General features: G+C 41.3%; 1 protein-coding gene, 2 long non-coding RNA genes and 6 other non-coding genes across 10 annotated transcripts in view; 3 read left to right on the top strand and 6 right to left on the bottom strand.

Annotated features, from left to right (window-relative positions):
- The window catches only part of LOC147845171 (uncharacterized), a 72,309-nt gene that overhangs the window by 7,360 nt on the left and 42,835 nt on the right, over positions 1-22,114 (bottom strand). The gene's annotated exons all lie outside the window — the stretch shown is intronic.
- On the bottom strand, positions 1,879-1,961 carry trnal-uag (transfer RNA leucine (anticodon UAG)). The gene has a single exon. It is a non-coding gene; the product is annotated as a tRNA-Leu (tRNA).
- trnae-uuc (transfer RNA glutamic acid (anticodon UUC)) lies at positions 3,716-3,787 on the top strand. The gene has a single exon. It is a non-coding gene; the product is annotated as a tRNA-Glu (tRNA).
- On the bottom strand, positions 4,029-4,100 carry trnae-cuc (transfer RNA glutamic acid (anticodon CUC)). The gene has a single exon. It is a non-coding gene; the product is annotated as a tRNA-Glu (tRNA).
- On the top strand, positions 4,398-4,470 carry trnas-acu (transfer RNA serine (anticodon ACU)). The gene has a single exon. It is a non-coding gene; the product is annotated as a tRNA-Ser (tRNA).
- Positions 6,281-6,352, bottom strand: trnae-cuc (transfer RNA glutamic acid (anticodon CUC)). The gene has a single exon. It is a non-coding gene; the product is annotated as a tRNA-Glu (tRNA).
- On the top strand, positions 6,650-6,722 carry trnar-acg (transfer RNA arginine (anticodon ACG)). Its single transcript has one exon. It is a non-coding gene; the product is annotated as a tRNA-Arg (tRNA).
- Positions 8,423-21,331, bottom strand: LOC137491030 (uncharacterized). 2 transcript variants are annotated; one of them, XM_087250118.1, is made up of 3 exons: positions 21,124-21,331; positions 20,713-20,862; positions 8,423-10,911 (listed from the first exon to the last, which is right to left on the bottom strand). In XM_087250118.1, the coding sequence occupies exons 2-3, from the start codon at positions 20,795-20,797 to the stop codon at positions 9,677-9,679; spliced, it is 1,320 nt and encodes a 439-aa protein (XP_087106244.1). In that variant the 5' UTR covers positions 20,798-20,862; positions 21,124-21,331; the 3' UTR covers positions 8,423-9,676. The 2 variants fall into 2 exon arrangements, with proteins under 2 accessions (XP_087106244.1, XP_087106243.1); XM_087250117.1 differs by having other exon boundaries at positions 21,293-21,331.
- Positions 11,092-20,286, bottom strand: LOC148682322 (uncharacterized). Its single transcript, XR_015943053.1, has 2 exons — positions 17,762-20,286; positions 11,092-17,698 (listed from the first exon to the last, which is right to left on the bottom strand). It is a non-coding gene; the product is annotated as an uncharacterized LOC148682322 (long non-coding RNA).

The following is a 22,114-nucleotide window of genomic DNA, read 5'->3' as shown; positions in this document are numbered from 1 at the left end:
ATGCCAAAAAAAAAATATATATATTGAAATCAGATGCAAAAACCTTTAAATTCCGAATAAATTCATTAATTTTCTTTTCAGCTTAGTCCCTTTATTAGTCTGGAGTTGCTACAATGGAATAACCCAAGAGCTTATCCAGCACCATCCATGTTTTACACAACAGATGCCCTTCCAGCTGCAATGCATCACTGGGAAACATCCAAACGCACACATATATATATATCTGAGCCTACTCAATTTACCTGTACCACATGTCTTTGGATTTGTGGAGGAAACCAGAGCACCCAGAGGACACCCACACAAACACAGGGAGAACATGCAAACTCAACACAGAAATGCCACCTGACCTAGCTGAGGCTCGAACCAACGACTTTCTTACTGTGAGGCGAACGTTCTACCCTCAGCGCCACCACATTGCCGGCAATTTAATTGTTATTCTAAAATTAGTTTTTTTTTCAGCCTACTGTTTGAAAGATAATGAAAAAAATATTTGCCACAAAAATAGTTAAATTGCAGAGCTGAGACTTAAAATATGTATACATTTTAGAAAAAAAATGTATATGGTGGCTGCATGGTGGTGCAGTGGGTAGCATATTCGCCTCCCAGCAAGAAGGTCACTAGTTCGAGCCTAAGCTGGGTCAGTTGGTGTTTCTGTGTGGAGTTTGCATGTTCTATCCATGTTCGTGTGGGTTTCCTCTGGGTGCTTTGGTTTCCCTGACAAATCCAAAAACTTGTGATCAAGACGGCGGAAGGGCCACAGCACTTTAGAGTCATGCACACCAATCAGGTAAAAACCTGTCGACTATGCATGAGCTCAGAAAATGTGATGAAGGAGCACCCAGAATTCAGGTGCTTCAAATGTGACGAAAGGGGACATTTCGCAAAACATTCTTTCTGCAGAGCGGTGTGAGGCTAGAAGTTTGAATTCAACTCAGTGTTTACCTCCCCTCGCGGTGTCGCAAACTTGCGTAGAATCTGATTTCTTTTAGCTTTGTGTTGTGCATGAGCAGGTGGCCAGTGCGTTTGCGGGCCCTTCACGGTGCAGACCGTACAAGACAGCTCTATAAAAAAAGACTATAAATACTTGAAGCAGCACTGGCCTATTGGTTTCCGTAGTGTAGTGTTTATCATGTTTGCATTACACGCTAAAGGTCTCCTGTTCGAAACTGGTCGGAAGCATACAATTAGCGGACCCCTTTGTCCAAAGCGACATACAATAGTGGAGGTATTCAACAAGACGAGGCAATGCATACGAAAAAGGGCTATTTATTCCAAGTAATTTGTTTGTACTCAGAGAATTTAGTGCTGGAGTAGGAGTTTCGTTTTCTTTAGAGAGAGGGATATTCACCGGGGTTCGGGTGTACTCTGAAGAGATGGGTGTTAGCTGTCGTTTGAAGGACACCAGTGTATCCGTAATCCGAGTGGGAATGGGAAGATGATTCCACCAGCGTAGAACATTGAATGAAAACATTATGGAAAAGTGACTTTCCGTCTCTCTGCGCTGGCACCACAAGACAGTGCTCTCACCCTAACCGGAGGCTCCTATGGTAATCACGATGGCTTTACAAGCGGAGGGTCTCCTGTTAGAGACTGGGCGGAAACATTCAGATTTGCTTTTACTCACATTCTCAATTGGCTCTCTGCTCACTGGATGATCCACGATACAAGGGCATGGATCTGTCAAATGTCATGACTTGACGTTGTACGAGGATTTGATGAAAAAATGCCCTGCAAACCTTAAAAAGCAACGCCATCCCTTTCAGTGGACTTGCATTAAAGCCCGCGTGATGCGGCACTTTGTCAGTGTTACTGTATCATTCGGACATGGGGGCAGAGAGTTAAAGACTTCAGCCTGAGCACACTGCCGCAGGCTCGGTTTGTCAGAAGTGGGATTCGAACCCACGCCTCCAGGGGAGACTGCGACCTAAACGCAGCGCCTTAGACCGCTCGGCCATCCTGACATGCAAACTTAGCAGGAGCTGTCTCCTGGGAGCCACACCGCAGTACCGTGACATGGAATCTGGTGTTTCACAGCTTGCCCAGCTCCGGCTGTCAGCTCATTGGCGCCGCAGGCAGCTAAGCTGTGCTCGCCTCCTGGGGCTGCGCCTAGTTTCAATAGCCAACACTTGACAGCTGTCATTGCTTACGGCCACACCACCCTGAGGGGGCTATAGAGCAAACAGGAAGTGAGTTGGCAGCAGTAAGGAGAGAAAAGCTCTCCCCATTTTGTTTGTCTACCTTTTTGTTTATTGACCTTGAGTGTTTTTGTTTGTTTTTTTTTCTTTTTTGTCTTTAAAAACCACCTAACAGCAGCATTTTGCTGACTGAAGGGTGGTAATGTAGTGTGTTTTATTTTTAATCATGGACAGATTCCCCGGCAACGACATGGAAATGGAGGGACTTGCACGAAAGGATAAAGAAAATGGGCTGGATGACAGACGAAGAGATAAAGAAAACGGACTTGACAACAGACAAAGAGATAAATAAAATGAAGAGCCCGGCCAACGAAGAGGTGAGAAAGGTAAGGATAAGCAAGAGGTACAAAGAAGAGTATGCACAAAGGAAGCAACAGTAACTGTAGAAGTAGAAAATGTAAAAGATGCAAGAAGATTTGATATAACCAAAGCAGTCACGGAGCTGATTGGAGCAGGAAGAATTCTGGCGGTGAGACTCAAACAAACAAAGGGAGTATGAAGTAACAATGGAGACTGAAGATGACACGAAAATTTTAATAGACAATGGATTGACAATTAAAGGAGTGAAATCTGAAGTACGGAGGTTACAAAACAGAGACTATGTTGTTTCGTTCAAGCATCTGCCTGTTTACCTAGCAGATGAAGAAATTTTAAGCAAGCTAGAGAGATGGGGAGTTTTCCCCATATCTAAAATTAAAAGAAGATTGTATCCTTTCACAAACATAGAAGATGGAACAAGGTTTGTAAAAAACAGATTTCAGGAAGAGATGGTCTCCTTACCATACAGTACCAAAATCGAGACGGCAGAAGCGCCACAGCACTTTAGAATAATGCACACCAATCAGGTAAAAACCTGTCGACTATGCATGAGCTCAGAAAATGTGATGAAGGAACGCCCAGAATTCAGGTGCTTCAAATGTGACGAAAGGGGACATTTCGCAAGGACCTGTACAGCGGTGTCGGTTCGGATTGTAAATTGGCCCTAATACCTGCAGGGAGCTTGTCACGCTGAGTTGGCTTTGTCCGCTCGATTGACCAACGCGTACGCCTTGTTTTATCCTTGCAGGCCTAACTTCGCTGGTGAAAGCACTCGTGGGGTTTCTGTAGTGTAGTGGTCATCAAGTTCGCGTGGGGTTTCTGAAGTGTAGTGGTCATCACGTTCGCGACCTGGATCTCAGGTCTTCTATGGAGGGACTGTCAGGAATCCTGTAAGAGCATCCCATCCACACAACCTCTTGCCATAAAAACAAAGCAGAATGTGTGGTGAAGGAACTCCGGGTTGACAGAGCCTTGTCCTTGCTCCAAGCAATGTGCTAACAAGGTGCTGAACAGAGTGACGGTGGCACAAAGGTTAGCGCTTATGACTACGGATCAGAAGATTCACGGTTACGGAAACCAAGAAACTGTGTATGAGAGAGTGCGTAAGTTTATGAGTGGCACTTGTGCAAGCGGAGCAGGGACGTGCCAGCGATCAGAATGAACTGGAGTTTGTGCCAAGACTGGCTTTCCAAAGTGGCAGCTCCCATATGTTCTAGCGGTTAGGATTCCTGGTTTTCACCCAGGCGGCCTGGGTTCGATTCCCGGTATGGGAAGGCTCCTTTTTGGCCAGCGGTCAGACTGCAGCTACCTTATAGGATGTGGTTGTGGAACTGCCCCGTAAGCCTTCGATAGCTCAGTTGGAAGAGCGGAAGACTGTAGGTGGGATGATGGCAATCCTTAGGTCGCTGGTTCGACTCCGGCTTGACGGACATCTTTTGCGCTCAGAGCCGCTTTCTTGCTTTCGCCAAGTGAGTTCACCAGTGCTCAAAGTTCAGCATGGAGGTGAAAAGGAAGTTCCCTGACCGGGAATCGAACCCGGGCCGCGGCGGTGAGAGCGCCGAATCCTAACCACTAGACCACCAGGGAAGGTCTGGCTGACGGGTGCCCTCAAGTCTAGCTGTGGGCCTCCACCCAGGTGTGCTGCAGCTGCTCTGACAAAAATAACTCTAACGTTTGCAACCTCCTCCTGGGGAAGAGAAAGTCTCAGAGCCTGGATCACAGTTCTTCTTGGGAGGGACTGTCACAATCTCGGTGTAAGAGCATCCTATCGACACCACAACTTGCCATGACAACAAAGCACAGCATGCGTTGAAGGAACTCCATGTTCACCGAGCCGTGTCCTCTTTAAAAGTAGCATGCTAATGAGCACTACTGACACGAACTGGGCCAGTGGCGCAGTGGATAACGTGTCTGACTACTGATCAGAAGATTCTAGGTTCGACTCCTGGCTGGCTTGTTCAGGAATTTTTTGCGTTGCTCTCAGTGCAGTGCGGTCGCGGTTTGCCCCTGCCGTAGTTGTTCGGTTCTACTCTGGAGTGAATCGAGTTTCTGGGGCCGCCAGCACAGAGCCTGTGGGGTGCTCTCCTGGGTTCAAAGGCTGCCCCAACTGTTCTCATGTCTTGGTCCCGTACATCCCTCAGGATTTCCAAAAGAAACCAGTACAGCCACTCTCCTGGGAAGACGGCAGTGACAGCTTGTAGACCAAAATGTTTGCTGTGAGGCTAAGGCGTTCTACTGCAGCACAGATACGCATTCGAAAAGCAGACAATATTCAAAAACAAAGTGCCAACCTAAAACAAGATTGCAGTCAAAATGACCACCTCAGACAAGTGTGAGCAATGTTTCAGTCTCTGTTATATGTCGGCAAATATGCCACACAGTGCAGACGCTCATACTACTGAAAAGGAAGTTACCTGACTGAGAAAGGTATAAATAGAAATCGGAGCCTGCTCCAAATGACTTGGTCAGCTCCAAGCGGGTGAGACTTGAGCTCCAAGTGGGCTGTAAAAACCTCCTGGAGTTATCATTCATTTAATGTCTGGTACAAGACACTGCGTCCAACCAGTTATGTTTGAATGTCAAACCTACCCCAATCCTTAACCCAACCTCACAGTTTCCTGCTGTGTTTTATCAACCTCCCAACCTACCCCAACTCTTAACCCAACCTCACAGTAACAAACCTCCATGTGGGTTTCATTGATTCAATGTCTCGTACATGGCACAGAATACAACCTATCGCAGTTTATTAAAATCACACCTACCCCAGCCCTAGGCCCAACCTCACGATAACCTGCTGTGTTTTATTCAATTTTACTCCTACCCCAACCCTAAACACAACCTCAGAGTAACCAGTTTTAATTTTTTTTATTTTTATGAATGTCTACTACAGCTACATCAATCGCAAACCCAGCCTACGTGCGGCATAAGTGCCTACCACTTAGAGGTCATCCAGCCAACTTGCAGTGTAATCTCCTCCACTTGTAGGTCTCTGAGCTGCAGCAACACCTAAGCGCTCTGACACACAGACACAAAAGAAAATATTGCTTTTAACCTCCTCTTGGAGAGGAGAGAGTCTCCGACCCTGGATCTCAGGTCTTCTATGGAGGGACTGTCAGGAATCCTGTAAGAGCATCCCATCCACACAACCTCTTGCCATAAAAACAAAGCAGAATGTGTGGTGAAGGAACTCCGGGTTGACAGAGCCTTGTCCTTGCTCCAAGCAATGTGCCAACAAGGTGCTGAACAGAGTGACGGTGGCACAAAGGTTAGCGCTTATGACTACGGATCAGAAGATTCTCGGTTACGGAAACCAAGAAACTGTGTATGAGAGAGTGCGTAAGTGTATGAGTGGCACTTGTGCAAGCGGAGCAGGGACGTGCCAGCGATGAGAATGAACTGGAGTTTGTGCCAAGACCGGCTTTCCAAAGTGGCAGTTCCCATATGGTCTAGCGGTTAGGATTCCTGGTTTTCACCCAAGCGGCCTGGGTTCGACTCCTGGTATGGGAAGGCTTGAGTGATTTTGCTTCTGTCCTTTTTGGCCAGCGGTCGGACTGTAGCTACCTTATAGGATGTGGTTGTGGAGCTGCTCCGTAAGCCTTCGATAGCTCAGTTGGTAGAGCGGAGGACTGTAGGTAGGATGATGGCAATTCTTAGGTCGCTGGTTCGACTCCGGCTTGACGGACATCTTTTGCGCTCAGAGCCGCTTTCTTGCTTTCGCCAAGTGAGTTCACCAGTGCTCAAAGTTCAGCATGGAGGTGAAAAGGAAGTTCCCTGACCGGGAATCGAACCCGGGCCGCGGCGGTGAGAGCGCCGAATCCTAACCACTAGACCACCAGGGAAGGTCTGGCTGAAAGTTGCCGTCAAGTCTAGCTGTGGGCCTCCACCCAGGTGTGCTGCAGCTGCTCTGACAAAAATAACTCTAACGTTTGCAACCTCCTCCTGGGGAAGAGAAAGTCTCAGAGCCTGGATCACAGTTCTTCTTGGGAGGGACTGTCACATGCTCGGTGTAAGAGCATCCTATCGACACCACAACTTGCCATGACAACAAAGCACAGCATGCGTTGAAGGAACTCCATGTTCACCGAGCCGTGTCCTCTTTCCAATCAGCATGCTACTGAGCACTGCTAACACGGACTGTGCCAGTGGCGAAATGGATAACGCGTCTGACTACGGATCAGAAGATTCTAGGTTCGACTCCTGGCTGGCTCGTTCAGGAATTTTTTGCGTTGCTCTCAGTGCAGTGCGGTCGCGGTTTGCCCCTGCCGTAGTTGTTCGGTTCTACTCTGGAGTGAATCGAGTTTATTGGGCCGCCAGCAAAGAGCCTGTGGGGTGCTCTCCTGGGTTCAAAGGCTGCCCCAACTGCTCTCGTGTCTTGGTCCCGTACATCCCTCAGGACTTCCAGAAGAAACCAGTACAGCCACTCTCCTGGGAAGACGGCAGTGACAGCTTGTAGACCAAAATGTTTGCTGTGAGGCTAAGGCGTTCTACTGCAGCACAGGTACGCATTCGAAAAGCAGAAAATATTCAAAAACAAAGTGCCAACCTAAAACAAGATTGCAGTCAAAATGACCACCTCAGACAAGTGTGAGCAATGTTTCAGTCTCTGTTATATGTCGGCAAATATGCCACACAGTGCAGACTGGGCCAGTGACGCATACTGGCACCTGTAAGTCGTGGTTATTCTTGGCTACACCGGCCAATCACGTTCTGGGTTGGAACAAAGATTTTTTTTTAATTCATGGTTACGCTGGCCAATCACGTCCCGAGCTGGAACCAAGATTCACCCTATTCTTGGTTACGGCAGCCAATCATGTTCAGAGTTACAATGAACGCTATGGCCAATCAGAGCCCTTATACCATTCAAGATTTGTACTGTAATAACAGATTTAGTTGCAGATTAATTCGGACAACAATTGCAAACTAAGTATTTTTATAACAAGTTGGTTTAAATGAATAACCATTACAGTAACATTAATTACTACAACACGATTATTATATGATTGTTATAGATGTTGTATAACGTTATTTGGTAAGATTAACTTAGCCGACCAAGCACTCTTTAAAGTTTTACTACAAACATTTTAATGCAGTTATTATACATTACAACACTTTATATTATTATTTACTACCATAGTTACAATAATGCCCGTGCATTATTCTAACACATCAATGAATCACTCACTTATAATAAATATAAGGCTCATTTCATCAGTCACTGATTATAAACAAATATTATAATAACGCTCACATATGACTACATCACTAATCATAAACTAATCTAATAAATCAATCACAAAGCAAAAAAACAATATGGATCACGCATGAATGCATCACTAATAATAAACCAATAATAGAATAATGCTCACACATTAATTCATCAATAATAATAAAGCGATAATATAAGGGTCACACATTAATCCATCTTCAATAATAAACCAATAATATAATAATGCACACCCCCCATATGGGAGTCCAGGGCCGTAACATCCACTGTCTCTAACGTTAGCTTAAAAGATTTCCGGCATCAAAAGCAGTAGGCATTGCTGAGGAGTATGGCGTCCCCGTCACTCAAACACATGCACCCCCTGCTGGCCTCACTAACACCACTTCCGGCAGCAATCTAGCTTTCCCATGTGGTCTCCCATCCAGGTACTGACCGGGCGCAGCCCTGCTTAGCTTCTGTGGGCAGCCATGGGAGAGTTGCAGAGAGCTAGCTGCTGGCTGGTAATGGAGTTGATGTGATTGTCTGTTGTGGTGAAGGAGCTGAGACAAAAGGTAATCTAAGTACCTACTGTCACCCATGGTCATGACTGAAAGGACAAGATCTCGGATACAACCGGACACATTTTACAAAGTGTTTTGACCCGCTTGTTTGAGTCGCAGCACAAAAGAGAAATGAGCCAACAAAATAACCTGAATGCAAATTATTTATTATAAAATGTAACTCATAGAACAATCAATCAATGCATCCAACAAATGTTTAGGGATACTAATGAAGATAAAGAACTTAGGATATAATCACAACAACACTTTAACTACATGATATAAGTAACGCAAAACAAAACCATAAGGTTAAAGAATCAATGAGATGGGAGGTCTTGACATGAGGACTCCTGAGTAGCCACAGGTCCTGGGGTAGCTAGCACAACAACTTTTATATACCCATTGATGAGCAATGCAGGCATCCAATCACGATTTACCACATACTCCAACCTGGATTTCTCATTCAGGGAATCAGACAGATAACATCATCCAACACAACACTAGCTACATGAACACACTGGAGAGTGGATAACAGATGAGATTTTAAGCCGCAGAGGTGCTGTTATCCAGATGTTTATGAAACTGTTCTTCTCTCAGCCGCCATTATTGTGTTTACATAAATGCAAGGAGCGCGACACATTTACAACCCCATCTACTGCAGTGTAGGATTGTTGGAAAACAGTATACCTATTATACTGTTATTTATAGCCTATTCAAACATTATTCAGACATGAAACATCCTGTGCACATGAGATAATGTTTTGCTGCATTCATGTCATGTGTGCAACTTTTTGTCCATGTGTTTCTTAAGCTGCGCCGAATGAGTGAAACTCTGTAGACACTGACCAGATCTGTACGGTCTCACTGAGAAGATGTGAATGGTTTCCCTCCAGTGTGGATCTTCATGTGTTCATTAAGGTTTGGTGATTGGTTAAAACTCTTCCCACACTGAGTAGATGTGAATGGTTTCACTCCAGTGTGGGTCTTCATGTGTTTAATAAAGGTCTGAGGAGCTGCTGAAACTCATCCCACATCGAAGCTGCGGTCACATTAGAATTTGAGCATGCGAAATTCTGTTGTACAGCGCTGTGAAAAGGAGCCGGATTAAACAAGATGATCAGACATTTAAAAAGCGAACGATTGGTCTATATTTTACTAACTGTCCAGAGAGGTCATGTTTTGATCTTCGATAGGTCTCACACAGTCAAGTTATGCAATTTTGCAGGTCAGAATTCATCAAGCTTGAACTCTGCAAGGCAATGAACTGCGAAACTTGAGGCACGAACTTGCATTTCCGGTCTAACGCATTCACGTGCGTATGAATGGAAGTCTATGGCGAGAAAAGTCCAGTGTGACCGCAGCTTAAGTGCAAGTGAATGGTTTCTCTCCAGTGTGGATCCTCATGTGTCGACTAAGGGAGAATGAGCAGTAAAAACTCTTCCTACACTGAGTGCATGTGAATGGTTTCTCTTCATGTGTTGATTAAGGTGTGATGAGCAGGTAAAACTCTTTCCACACAGAGTGCATTTGAATGGTCTCTCTCCAGTGTGGATCCTCATGTGGTAATTAAGGGATGTTGATAGGCTGAAACTCTTCCCACACTGAGTGCAAGAGAATGGTTTCTCTCCAGTGTGGATCATCATGTGTCGAATAAGGGAGGATGAGCAGTAAAAACTCTTCCCACACTGAGTGCAAGAGAATGGTTTCTCTCCAGTGTGGATCCTCATGTGTCGAATAAGGGAGGATGAGCAGTAAAAACTCTTCCCACACTGAGTGCATTGGAATGGTCTCTCTTCAGTGTGGATCCTCATGTGATAATTAAGGGATGTTGAAAGGCTGAAACTCTTCCCACACTGAGTGCATGTGAATGGTTTCTCTCCAGTGTGGATCCTCATGTGGTGATTAAGGGATGATGATTGGCTGAAACTCTTCCCACACTGAGTGCATGTGAATGGTTTCTCTCCAGTGTGGATCCTCATGTGGTGATTAAGGGATGATGATTGGCTGAAACTCTTCCCACACTGAGTGCATGTGAATGGTTTCTCTCCAGTGTGGATCCTCATGTGATAATTAAGGGATGTTAAAAGGCTGAAACTCTTCCCACACTGAGTGCATGTGAATGGTTTCTCTCCAGTGTGGATCCTCATGTGTTGATTAAGGGATGATGATTGGCTGAAACTCTTTCCACACTGAGTGCAAGTGAATGGTTTCTCTCCAGTGTGGATCATCATGTGTTGATTAAGGTGTGATAAGCAGGTAAAACTCTTCCCACACTGAGTGCATGCAAATGGTTTCTCTCCAGTGTGGATCCTCATGTGTAGATTAAGGGATGATGATTGGCTGAAACTCTTTCCACACTGAGTGCATGTGAATGGTTTCTCTCCAGTGTGGATCATCATGTGTTGATTAAGGTGTGATGAGCGGTTGAAACTCTTCCCACACTGAGTGCATGTGAATGGTTTCTCTCCAGTGTGGATGATCATGTGAATCTTAAGTTTGCTTTTGTTTGCCAAACTCTTTCCACACTGAGTACAGGTGAAACGATTCTTTTTTCTCCTTTTCAAAAAATGATTTTTTTCCTCAATTTTGACATGATGTTCCTCGTCTTTACTCCCCTTATTCTCTTCAATGCAATCTGAAAGAAATAAATAAAACAATAGTTTTCATTAAGTCTTAAAAACTCTCATCAAAAGCTCAAAAGTGAAAAGACACAGGAAACATTGGCTTCACACACTGTAATTTTAATGCACATTAAATGTAAAATAAATCAGATAATATGTTGTTTGGTCCATTAATGTGTACACATTTAAGCAGATACAATTTAATTCATCTTTATTTATCTAGAGCATTTACAACATAAATTGTGTCAAAGCCACTTAACATTGAAGTTATAGTAAATTGAAACAGTTTCAGTCCAGTTTTCAGTTTCTTACATAATGGATCATAAAAGTCATTTTGATCATATTGATAAGACAGATTTAAAAGCTGTAAACGGCCTATTTTTATTTGTATTGTAACAGTGGTGGTTTTGGATAAATAAGTTTTGTTTAAGTCTTTCAAAGAAAGAAAAAAAAACAAAACAAATGAACTTTCAAAAACTGCTCCCAGCGGGATTAGAAGTTGGGCCGTCAGCATAGTAGTTGAATGCTTTATCGCTAGTCCATGTAAGAAGTGAAATCCGTGTCTTTTCCAGACCCTTTCATCCTACTCCCAGTGGACCTCGAACAAAAAAGTATAGGTTATTTATAACCTATGGGCGCCAAACAAGTTTATCTTGTCAAGGATAGCCACAGCAAGCATTAATTTCCACCATTTCATAATCAAAAATAAAAATAAAATAAATTAAAGATTCTCTTTAAATAAGAACTCACACACACATGTACATTGACTCAACAGTAATATATTTAACCATAAAAAATTAAAAATACAACATCACTGCGGAATCACTCCATTTGTGAAGGTTTCTAAACAAAATCAACCATCCTTGTACAACAAACAATAAAAGAAACAAACTAAAACCAAAACGGTTCAAAAATAAATTATAGCTAGTGTAAAGGGGGAATGATGGAATGAGTAATGAACAAAAAGCCTGTTTTATGGGGTTGCAACGTGTGTAAAGATTTTCAGTGTGGGTGTATGAATGAATTAAAATGAACTGACCCGGGCTATTAGTATCGATTGGTACTGGTCCACCCCTTGATAAGTTTCATTTTGGGAGGCTCCTTCCTACCAGACTGACTTTTTCGTTGGCTTCAGGAAAGGATTCAGCTTCCCACTTACTCCACCGAGGATCCAGGAGACTGCTTGCACAAAATGACCACTGTAAAGTTTGCCGGGCACACTGCGTCCATTCTTGCTACACGCCAGTCTTTTTTTTCTTCACACGCCAAAAACCAACAGCTCTTCAACCTCGCACATTTCCTTTCTCCATTCTCTGCCACAACAAACACAAACCCAAAAGAAACAAAATTCTTCTTCTCACTTTTCCATTTCCTCCCTCTTTAATCTTCTTTTCCCTACCTGAACTTCCGTTTTCTTCAACTTGACCCTGGAGGTTTTTGGAAGGGCAGGTTTGACTAGCTTCCCCTATTGGAGCTTAGAAGAAAATATTTGGGGGAGGCATAGTCTTGCCACACTCTCCCCCTTGAAGAAAAAAAAAAAAACAACAACCCCTGGTTGTTTATAAAAGGGATGTCAGAAACCAAGAAACTCCTCTTAATCTAGTGGTTAGAGCAAAATGGCCTTAAGTTTTTCTTTCTCCTGATTCTCCAGTTCTTCAGCTGTTGGAAAGCAAGGCTTAAGATTACAAACATTTACGGTTCAAACATCCTCTCCAGTGTTTTCCAGTGCAACACGATAGTTCAGAGGTCCTAACTGTTGAATTGTCCTGTAGGGTCCTTTCCATTTTTTTGCAAGCTTTGCACTGAAATTATGCAATAAACTTGACTGAGGAAAGCTTACCCTGACACTGTCTTTTTCTTTATAGGATGCCTCTCATCCTGTTTTATTGTAACTGCGGAGTTGTTTTGCCATAGCTGTTTTTCTGAACTCACTTGCTTTCATTTTCAAATTTGACAGTTGTTTTGTAACGTCGTAGGCCGGAGAATCGGTATAAATTGTGTCCATGCAGTAACTTATCTACAGGACCTTGGAGTTTCCTCCCGAGTAGAAGCTCTGCTAGAGTCATGCCGATGGTTTCTTGGACTGCAGAATTAATGGCAAAGCGAAGTTCTGGTAAGTGTTGGTCCCATTTTTATGGTTATCTTCTACATACGCAGAAATCATTTGTTTTAGGGTTCTGTTCAGTCGTTTTGTGAGATTGGTCTGGGGGTGGTAGGCTATTTGATTTTTGTCATTTTCTGTTTGATTTTCCATTTTTAAACTTCAGAGAAAACTGCTGATGTGAACTGTGTGCCTCGGTCAGATAGAATGGAATCTGGTACTCCCCAACTAGTGAGTATTTCTTCTCTGAAGAATTTGGCTTCTGTCTGGGCAGTGGCCTCTCGCATGGGAAATAATTCCAGTGTTTCCTCTAGGATTGCACAGTAGAATCTCTGTCTGCTAGGTTCTGAAATATCTTGATTATATCTGGGTCTTTGTGTTGCTCTTCCCAGATTTCTGCAATGAAGATGGGTCAAAGTACGGTCACTTGAAAGGTGCAGAAGGGCATCCAGCTGGTTTGATGACAGACTCACTGTGCTTTTGATGAAGGGTTTGCGAACCCAGTCGTACTGGTTCCAATTATGCTGCTCAGAAAAATACCTATTGAAATATGCAGACAGAGATTGCAGATGGAGAGTGATTTCCGTTTTAGTAGTATCCCAGTTAAACACATTTTCTGTGATAAATTCATCCAAGGTCAGGAACATGTTTAGATTTAGTAGGTTTGAACACGGCCTTGAAGGGACAAATTAAGCGAATTAAGCCAATCAAATATGTCAGACAGGTATGTAAGATCTGTGAGCTACTTAGCGTCAGTAAAATAACTCCTAAAGGAAGATCCACAATCAATCCTCAGTTCGTAATGCAATGAAAAAATACGCTGCAGGACTTTGCCTGTGGAGAGCCATCTAACCTCCTTGTGCAAAAGCAACGACTCATATTCGGACCCCATTTCTATGCACAACAAGGCAAACAGTCTTGATTTAGTGGGACAAACTTTATGAAATTCACAATCTGTATTGCTGTTTGAAGCACTGCGTTCAAGTCCGCAGGAAGTGTTTTTGCTGCGAGGACCTCTCTGCGAATCATACAGTGGGTGAAACAAACATGCGGAGCTACTTTATGAACCAAAGCAGCGAGTCCTTTATTTTTTCCTAACATGGATCCCACTCCATCAGTGCCCAAACCAACACAATTGTCCCAACAAAGACCAAGTTCATTCAGTTGACCGCTGAGTTTTTCTAAAATATCTTTTCCTGTAAACGTCTTTTCATTGATGAGCAAAATAGTAGATCCACAAGCAATTTTCTCTCATGACTGTAGCGGACGAATACAAGTAGTTGAGATGAGTTTGATATGTCTGTCGACTCAACTAATTGTAATAAAAAAGAAATCCCATTCTTTATTCTTTTAATCAGCTGACGTTTGACGTCGCATGCCATAACAGTTATACGCCGGCTTATGGTGTTGTCTGGTAGTGGAATTTGTTCAATGTAACTTGCATACTTCTCTCTAAACAGTTCTACAGATGGCCTTTGCAGCTGGAGATATGAGGCTCTCTGGAAATGTATGTGGCTATTTGGCCTTGGCAACTAAATGTGCCACCTCATTTGAAGCAGTAAGCGATTTTACTTGCAGCGTGGTTTGACTAGTCATCGTTTGTTTTTGTCCTCTTAATGCTGATTCTTTACATCGAAAAAAGTCGACTGGCTTATCTTTTAACATCGGATGTTTCTTCTGTAAGTGACGCACCAGTTTCACAGGTTTTAAACTGTCATTTGCAAGGACCTCTGAACACACAACACATTGTGGACATGGTTCGTTATTAATCGTATTGTATGTACTGTTCATCATACTTCCGTTGGTTTGATGCACACAGGCCTTTGGTTTTTGTAATGAGCGTTAAACCTCTCTGTTTGGAGATCCCCGTTGACGCGGAGGGTTGGTCATCCGTTTGCTTTAATGCTTCAGAAGGGCACTCGTCATCTTTTTTGTCAGACGGTTTACCGGTGTTAACTTCACCGTCGTTAATTTTAAAAAGCCACAGGTCCATTTTTTGTATATGTTTTACGTGATCGCATTAACTACAAAAGGTGCCTCGTGCCTGATAGTTAGCTGCGGGACTAATCAGATTGACTCTTGTGAACATAAAAAAAAACGTCATAATTTACTCGAGTGCACACCTCAGTTTCTCGATCCCCCCTTAACAGGCGCTGGCGCCCCACATTTTGAAAACCCCTGGCCTATAGTATGGCTAAACAAATTATAAATATTAATAAATTCCTCCTGTCCTTGCGCCTTGTGTTGTGTCAACACTGCACCTAATCCGGAATCACTGGCATCGGTGTTAACCACAAAGGGGAGTCGGAGAACAGGATGTCCAAGGATGGGAGGCGAGGTGAGACAAGTCTTTAATTTCTTCAGTGCTTGTTGACATTGAGGTGTCCATTGAAAAATTCACCCTTTTTTCTTCAATGAGTTCATGGGCTCTGCAATTTGAGAAAGGTTTGGCACAAACATATGGTACCACCCTGCCAATCCAAGGAGTTAATGTCTTTGATGTTTTTTTTGGAACCGGGTAGGATGTTATCGCTTCTACTTTAATGGAATCAGCAGGAATGGCCTGGGTGTTCACCACATGTCAAAGAAATGATAATTTATGTTGGCAGAATTTACTTTTCTTCAAGTTAATGATCAGACCAGCTTTGTGTAACCAGGTGAAGATCTTTGAAGTGTTGGGTGACTGAGGGTGAGTATATGATGTCGTCATCAAAATACACAAAACACATTTTTCCCAGCAACTCTGCTAGGACAGACTCCATTAATTGCTGGAATGTTGCTGGGGCATTTTAAAGTTTTTAAATCCAAAAGTCTTGGATTCACTTCCAGGCTCCATAGTTACCTGCCAGTATCAACTGTTGAGATCAATGGTGGAGAAGATGACAGCACCAGAGAGGGATTCCAGTATCTCTGTGATGTTAGGTAAGGGGTAGGCATCTCTTTCTGTGATAGCGTTCACTTTACGATAGTCCACACACAACCTCATACTGCTATCTTTTTTGGGGACAAGGACAATGCGTGAGGCCCACGCTATTTGTGTAGGTTCTGTGAGGCCATTCATTAGCATTTCTTTGACTTGCTCTTTAACAATCTCTTGCTTCTCTGGTTTTAAACGGTATGGACGTTGTCTGATCAGCACAGGGTAGTCAATATACAAGCAGTGCTGTAGAACAGTTGTTCTTCCAAGCTGGGAGGTACATACTTGTGGATTCTGCAGAAGTAGATGATGTAACTGGCAATTTTCTTCTGGATGCAGGTGAGATTGATCAACTGATGCTTTTATTATTGTCTTGTCATCCCTATTATCTGGTAACTGGAATAGACTTTGTGGTGGGGGATTTGAGGTGAACAACAAAAGAGCTTGGCTTGAGTTTTTTCTGTGCACTTTTTTTTTCTGGTGCAGGTATGTTTTTTTCTGGAATGCTGGCCTGCCCAGGCTGAAAAGCATACACTTGGTTTCGGGTTGATGTGCAGGTTTAATTTTCACCAGCCACATTGATCTGTAGCCCACTGGTAAATATATAATCCAATCCTAGGATCACTAAATAAGTGAGAGCTGTGGAAGTGAGGATAGCAAATGGAATAGGAAAAAACATATTGTAAAGAATGACATTTGTTTTTGCCCGTCCTAAAGGTATGGCGGTCTCACCATTAGCAAAGTAGAGGAGACCATGGGGCCATTGATGAAGAACATCAAGGGAAGCAAGTGCTGACCTCAAATGTTGGTGAAGTAGGGTATAGCTGGCTCCAGTGTCGATTATGGCTTTTCCAGACCAAGCTCCAAGGGTGCTTGATACAATTAGCTGTTGTGGTATGAACTCATGGGTAGGAGGATGACTTGGTTTTGCTGTAATTGTGGAGTTGGAGTTGTAACAGAGATGCTGTTGTGAGAAGGTGCAGGCCTTTGATGCTGTGTGGGTATATTTTATCTCCTTCAGCAGTGGTTCTCAATATACCAATATAAAATATACCAGGATTTTAAAGCGATGATTTGACTGACATTAAAAGTGACCAATCACAGTCAACCTTGTCTAGTTTTGCATTGAACGTAAGGGCAGGACAAAGGCCTTTCTATGTTCCAGTGACAGAAAACAACAACTTAAAAACAAATGCATTATTGAAATAATGCTTTTTGGGTGTTTTTACTATAGAGATGTCTATGTTATTCACAAGAGTAATTAAGCCGAGGACATCCTGCCATTTTGCATTCTCTCCGACGGATTTTACTCGCCTCTAACCTATCACTCTTCTGAAGCCTAGTTTAATACAATCTGAGAGCATACTCACACTATGAACAGTTGCTTTGAACTAGGCCAAAGCACGCTTGTCCTCCATTCAGGCCAGGGCACGCTTACAATATCGATGATGCACTGTTCAGTAGAGAAGTGCTCTCGCTCAGCACAGTGGAGACTTCTCTAGTTATGTTGTTTTAGTCGTTTGGGATGCAGTGACACACAATCAAATATTTTGCCGAACAGATCCGCCAATTTTGACGCTCATAAACAGTCATAAAGTCCTCGTGCTGCAGGAATTAGGAGGTTTGCAAAAGGCACAGCTGTGGTGCATTGAGGAGTTTGCGTCTTTAATAAACTACAACAGTTTGCATTCATTGAACGGTAAGAATGATTAATAAATGCATATGAAATAGTCCCTTAAAAGAAACGTCTTGCTTTCAGTTTCTGGCTTAGGCGCGTTTTGCACTCACACACAAGCGTACCGCGCCAAAGCCCAAGTGAATTGTGCCTGAGCCCGATTCAGCGCACTCACACTTCTCAAACGATCAGGCAAACAGGCCTGGGCACGGTTCGGATAGCATAGTGTGAGTAGGCTCTAAGAGTGTCGGCACGAGCTGCAGGTAATGCTCAATTATTCATTTCTGCAAATGTCGCAAGTGCTTTATTTTAACACGAGAGTGCAGTTATGTAGTTAATCGCCAAAACTGGATATCCGAGCCCTTAAATAGGCTTTTTCAAATAAACTGCAAGTCCTCTCATGGTCTCATCATCGCGTGTGTGTGCTCAGACTATATACAATTGTGATCTCTCAGAAGTAGAAATTATTTATCTTTGCTCCTTGACTAAACTTACTCAAAAACTTTCAAGTATTTAGAATTAGATTGATGCATGACCGGTGACAATGCTAACGCACTTACTTGGCTGTACTGTGATGTGAAACTTAGCCTACCATAACTTTTAGCAAAGGTGAAACTTTTTATTTCTTTACGGCAAAAGAATTATGCTAGAAATGTTTCTGGATGAGGTATTTATGTGATTTATACATAATAGGGGTGTTCTGATCTGTCTTAAAGCATCAACAATTTGTACAGGCATTACAGGTCAAAGCAATCTGTTACATTTACCAAAATAAATAATATTAAAGCACTGCTTTGAGAAATGTAGTGTTGTCAGAAACCAAGTAATTTGTTTTTCTTATTTTATTACCGACAGTGTTCTTGTCTTTTTTGTAAAATTATTTCAGTTTAGGATCAAGCGTAAAATAAAATATTGTATAGACAACAAGCAATTAAGAAAAACAGTGTAAAATATGTAAATAAAAACCCAAGTTTAAATATTTTCATCATATACTTTAAACATTTAAAAGCCTGAAAGTATTGTTTAAAAATGAACAAAAAGTGTCTCTATGGCCTTAAAAGTATGTGGTAGTTTTGCCAGTGCTATTGAAAATGATTCATTGTCATGTACAGAAAAAATAGTCCATACTTTGTTAATGCAAATACCTATATGTAGCCTTGTGATTTAAACAATTAAACAATTTAAATAATTGTATAATTAAAAAAGGGCCATAATGAAAAAAATGTTTTTTTTTTCAAAAGTAATTAACTAGTACTCAGAGTAGTTTTTTAGAGTAATTTGTAAAATATTAGTATCATTTACTAAAACTTGTATTATTTTAGCAGTGTATTATAACTTGAGTACAAATATTCTGTTCTCTTTTCATCTGAGATAACATCAACAAATAAACCAAAAAATGCACAAGCACATTTAGTAAAGGTGTATTATATTATAAATAAATGATTAATTAATTGTTATATTATTAATAAATGGTTTTTATTTGTATAAATCAATAGACAGTTCATATACAGTATTTTTATGAATTGCTGAAAAAACATTGCAGGTGTTCAACACATTGCATGTCAGTCTTGGCTTATTATATTAATGCTGTTTTTAGGATCTAAAAATGTATTCTTTAAAAAGCAAAAAGATTCCAATGGCGACACCTGCTGGTACGTGAAGAATATGGTCAATACTGATGAACTTCACACTCAAATGTTTGCACATCATCAGCATGCTGTAATCCATTTCCTAAGCAGCAAAAGTATTTTTTAGACTAGTTTGTTGGCCAGTTGTAGTCAGTGCAATGCTAAACGTTATTGTTTCACTTTAATTAGTTTTGTCTCACATCGTCCCACACCATCATATAGTTTAAAAAACTGTATAATGTTTTATAATAATTTATTATTTTGGTGTCCATTTCATTCAGCATATTTAAAATTAGGGCCTCCACGTTTTTTGACATACTTTAAATCAGGGTTTCTACAGGTGTCACCAAGTTAAATGTAAGACTTTTTAAGACCATTATGAATGAAATTTTAGACTAAGGAATTTTTCAACTGGCCCAGATGAAAAAGATTTTTATATGTCCAAACAAAAAATATTTTAATATAAAATATTTAATAATACAATAATAAATAATAACATTAATAATAATAATAACATTAAAATATTTTAGATATTTCTTAGCAAAAGATCTTAAATATTGTGTAAAAAGAAGAGAGCTCTACTTGGATCCACACACTTTTTTCCCCAAAATAAACTTTCTTTAAAATAAAAAAAAACAAATAACAAATGTTTTAAAAGTTTTAAAAACTATATTAAACTAAATCTATGCACAACAATCTGTCCAGGTCGATATCCTCAGCAGTCCTTATCATTATGATAAACAGAGTTAAAATGTCTTGTTGGTGATTGTATGAGTTTTGGCCAGATTGGGTAACAAAACATGAACACAGGAAAATGAAGACTTGTTTAAAAAGATTTAAGACATACAGCACAATATTTCAGTAAATTTAAGTTTTTTTTAAGGCCTAAATTTTTGATTTTGGAATTTAAGACATTTTAATACCCAGCGGAAACCCTGTTTAAACACAATAGCCCTGGTAATTAGTTATTATAATAATGTAGGTCAAACTAAGATAATATCTGTGAGAACTAGTAACAACTACAAAAACAAGTTTAAACCCATAAAGAAGTTGATAAAAAAAGGGAATTGTGATCAATGTGACATTTGCAAATGGAAAGTACTAAGCCAACACAATCACTGTAATAGCAGATATCTTCTATGAGAATACTGTGGGTCAAATATTGTCAGCTCAATTAAACCTTTTTAATTTTTTGTTTTTGTTTATTTTATATAGTGCCAGTGCTCAAGGACACTTAACAAACAAAGAGAACAAGAAAAGCAATAACCTTAAGAAGGTGGTGAAAATAGGAGATGAATAATACATAACAAGTATGACATAAATAAGAACAAGTGATGAAACTCATTCTGTCTTTCAATGAGTGCTTATGTGCATTTAGGAGAACTAGGCAGTACACTCAGGGCTGCAAGATGGATTAATTTAGTATTCTTCTTATTAAAATATATCTGAATGAGGATCAAATGACTGAGTTGGTCTATAAGAATGTAAACCAACCTGTTTGTTCCTGCAGATCTTCCTGTTTGACTGTGAATGTTTCTTCAATCTTTACATCTTCACTCTCCTCTTTAATAAACGCCATCTTTATAACAGTGTGGAGATCAGTCGCTTCAGCAGGAGTTTTTCTCTGCGTTTGGACACTTTATCCTGTTTAAAATAAAAAAACATTAAAAATGTCCTGATTAAATTAATTAAAACAATGAACAGAAACAAAATGACTTCTCTTCAATACTTTAACAGTTTCATATGAGAGTCATTAACAAAAATAAATCAGGTAAGTCTGAGCAAGACACAATGAGGTGATTAAAACTAATACTCCATTTCTTATATATAGTGATTTATCCTTAGAATGGAATGACATTATGCTTTTTAATAAATTAAACCTTAATTAAAACACCTATTACTCACATTTATGTTGCTTTATTCAAACAATAGCCCTAATTACTGTGAGTAAATTGTACTTCGTTGTATAAGGGTCAAAATAATGCCAACAGCAGGTTCATAATATAGCATCGGATGAAAACCCTGAAACTTTATTCAATCGCTTTATATTTATGTAAAGGTTTTAAAAACAAACCTTTCTCCAGCTGAATCAAGCGCAAGAGCGGCGCAGCCTAATGACGTCACACGCCACGCCAAAATAAAAGTCTTTTGTTTTTAGTTTTTTGCCACTTACTGTTGCAGTCATGACTTGTTCAAACATTTCTCTCCCTAGTTTTCTACTTTACACTTGGTCTCTCTCTCTCTCTCTCTCTCTCTCTCTCTCAAACACACACACACACACAATCACACAGATGTTCAGTATTTGAAGTTGATCAAAACCTTTAATCTAAACATTTTAAAACAACTTCAAAAAAGTGCCTTTGAGACATCAAAAAAATAATAATAATAAAGTTTAAGATTTTTTAATTTAACCACATAGTTGTATTATTTAGACATTAGACTGTAAGAAATGAATGTTGGTCACCCCCCAGCAAACATGCTACTTTGGGGCCCATAAGGGGCCCATGTGGGCAGCACAGTGTGGGCCCAGATACCGGCGTGAAATGTGGGGCACGTGTGGGACCCACACTGTGGGGCAGGTGTGGGGCCCCTTTGGGACAGCCCAAAAGTGTGGGCTGACTGTGGGCTATCCCACACTAATCAGAGCGGGTTATCCCACAGTCAGCCCACACTTTTGGGCTGTCCCAAAGGGGGCCCACACGTGCCCCACATTTCACCCCGGTATTTGGGCCCACAGTGGCATGAAGTGTGGGGCATGTGTGGGCCCACTTTGAGACAGCCCAAAAGTGTGGGCTGACTGTGGGATAACCCGCTCTGATTAGTGTGGGATTAATGCATTTTCAGAACAGTTTTACTTGACAATAAACTGGGTCATGTTTGTAATTATTTATTTACA

Source organism: Danio rerio, chromosome 4, assembly GCF_052040795.2.
Source record: "Danio rerio strain M-AB ecotype USA chromosome 4, GRCz13ab, whole genome shotgun sequence".
NCBI lineage: Eukaryota > Metazoa > Chordata > Actinopteri > Cypriniformes > Danionidae > Danio > Danio rerio.
Note: the sequence above shows the minus strand (reverse complement) of the source record. Positions and strands in the feature narration are given on the sequence as shown.

Bases quoted from the DNA above. Each gene is read 5' to 3' on its own strand.
- LOC137491030 (XM_087250118.1), bottom strand. From the start codon at position 20,797: ATGGCGTTTATTAAAGAGGAGAGTGAAGATGTAAAGATTGAAGAAACA. The intron at 10,912-20,712 runs GTTGGTTTACAT...TATTTCTTTCAG, and splicing joins AGATCTGCAGGAACAAACAG to ATTGCATTGAAGAGAATAAG.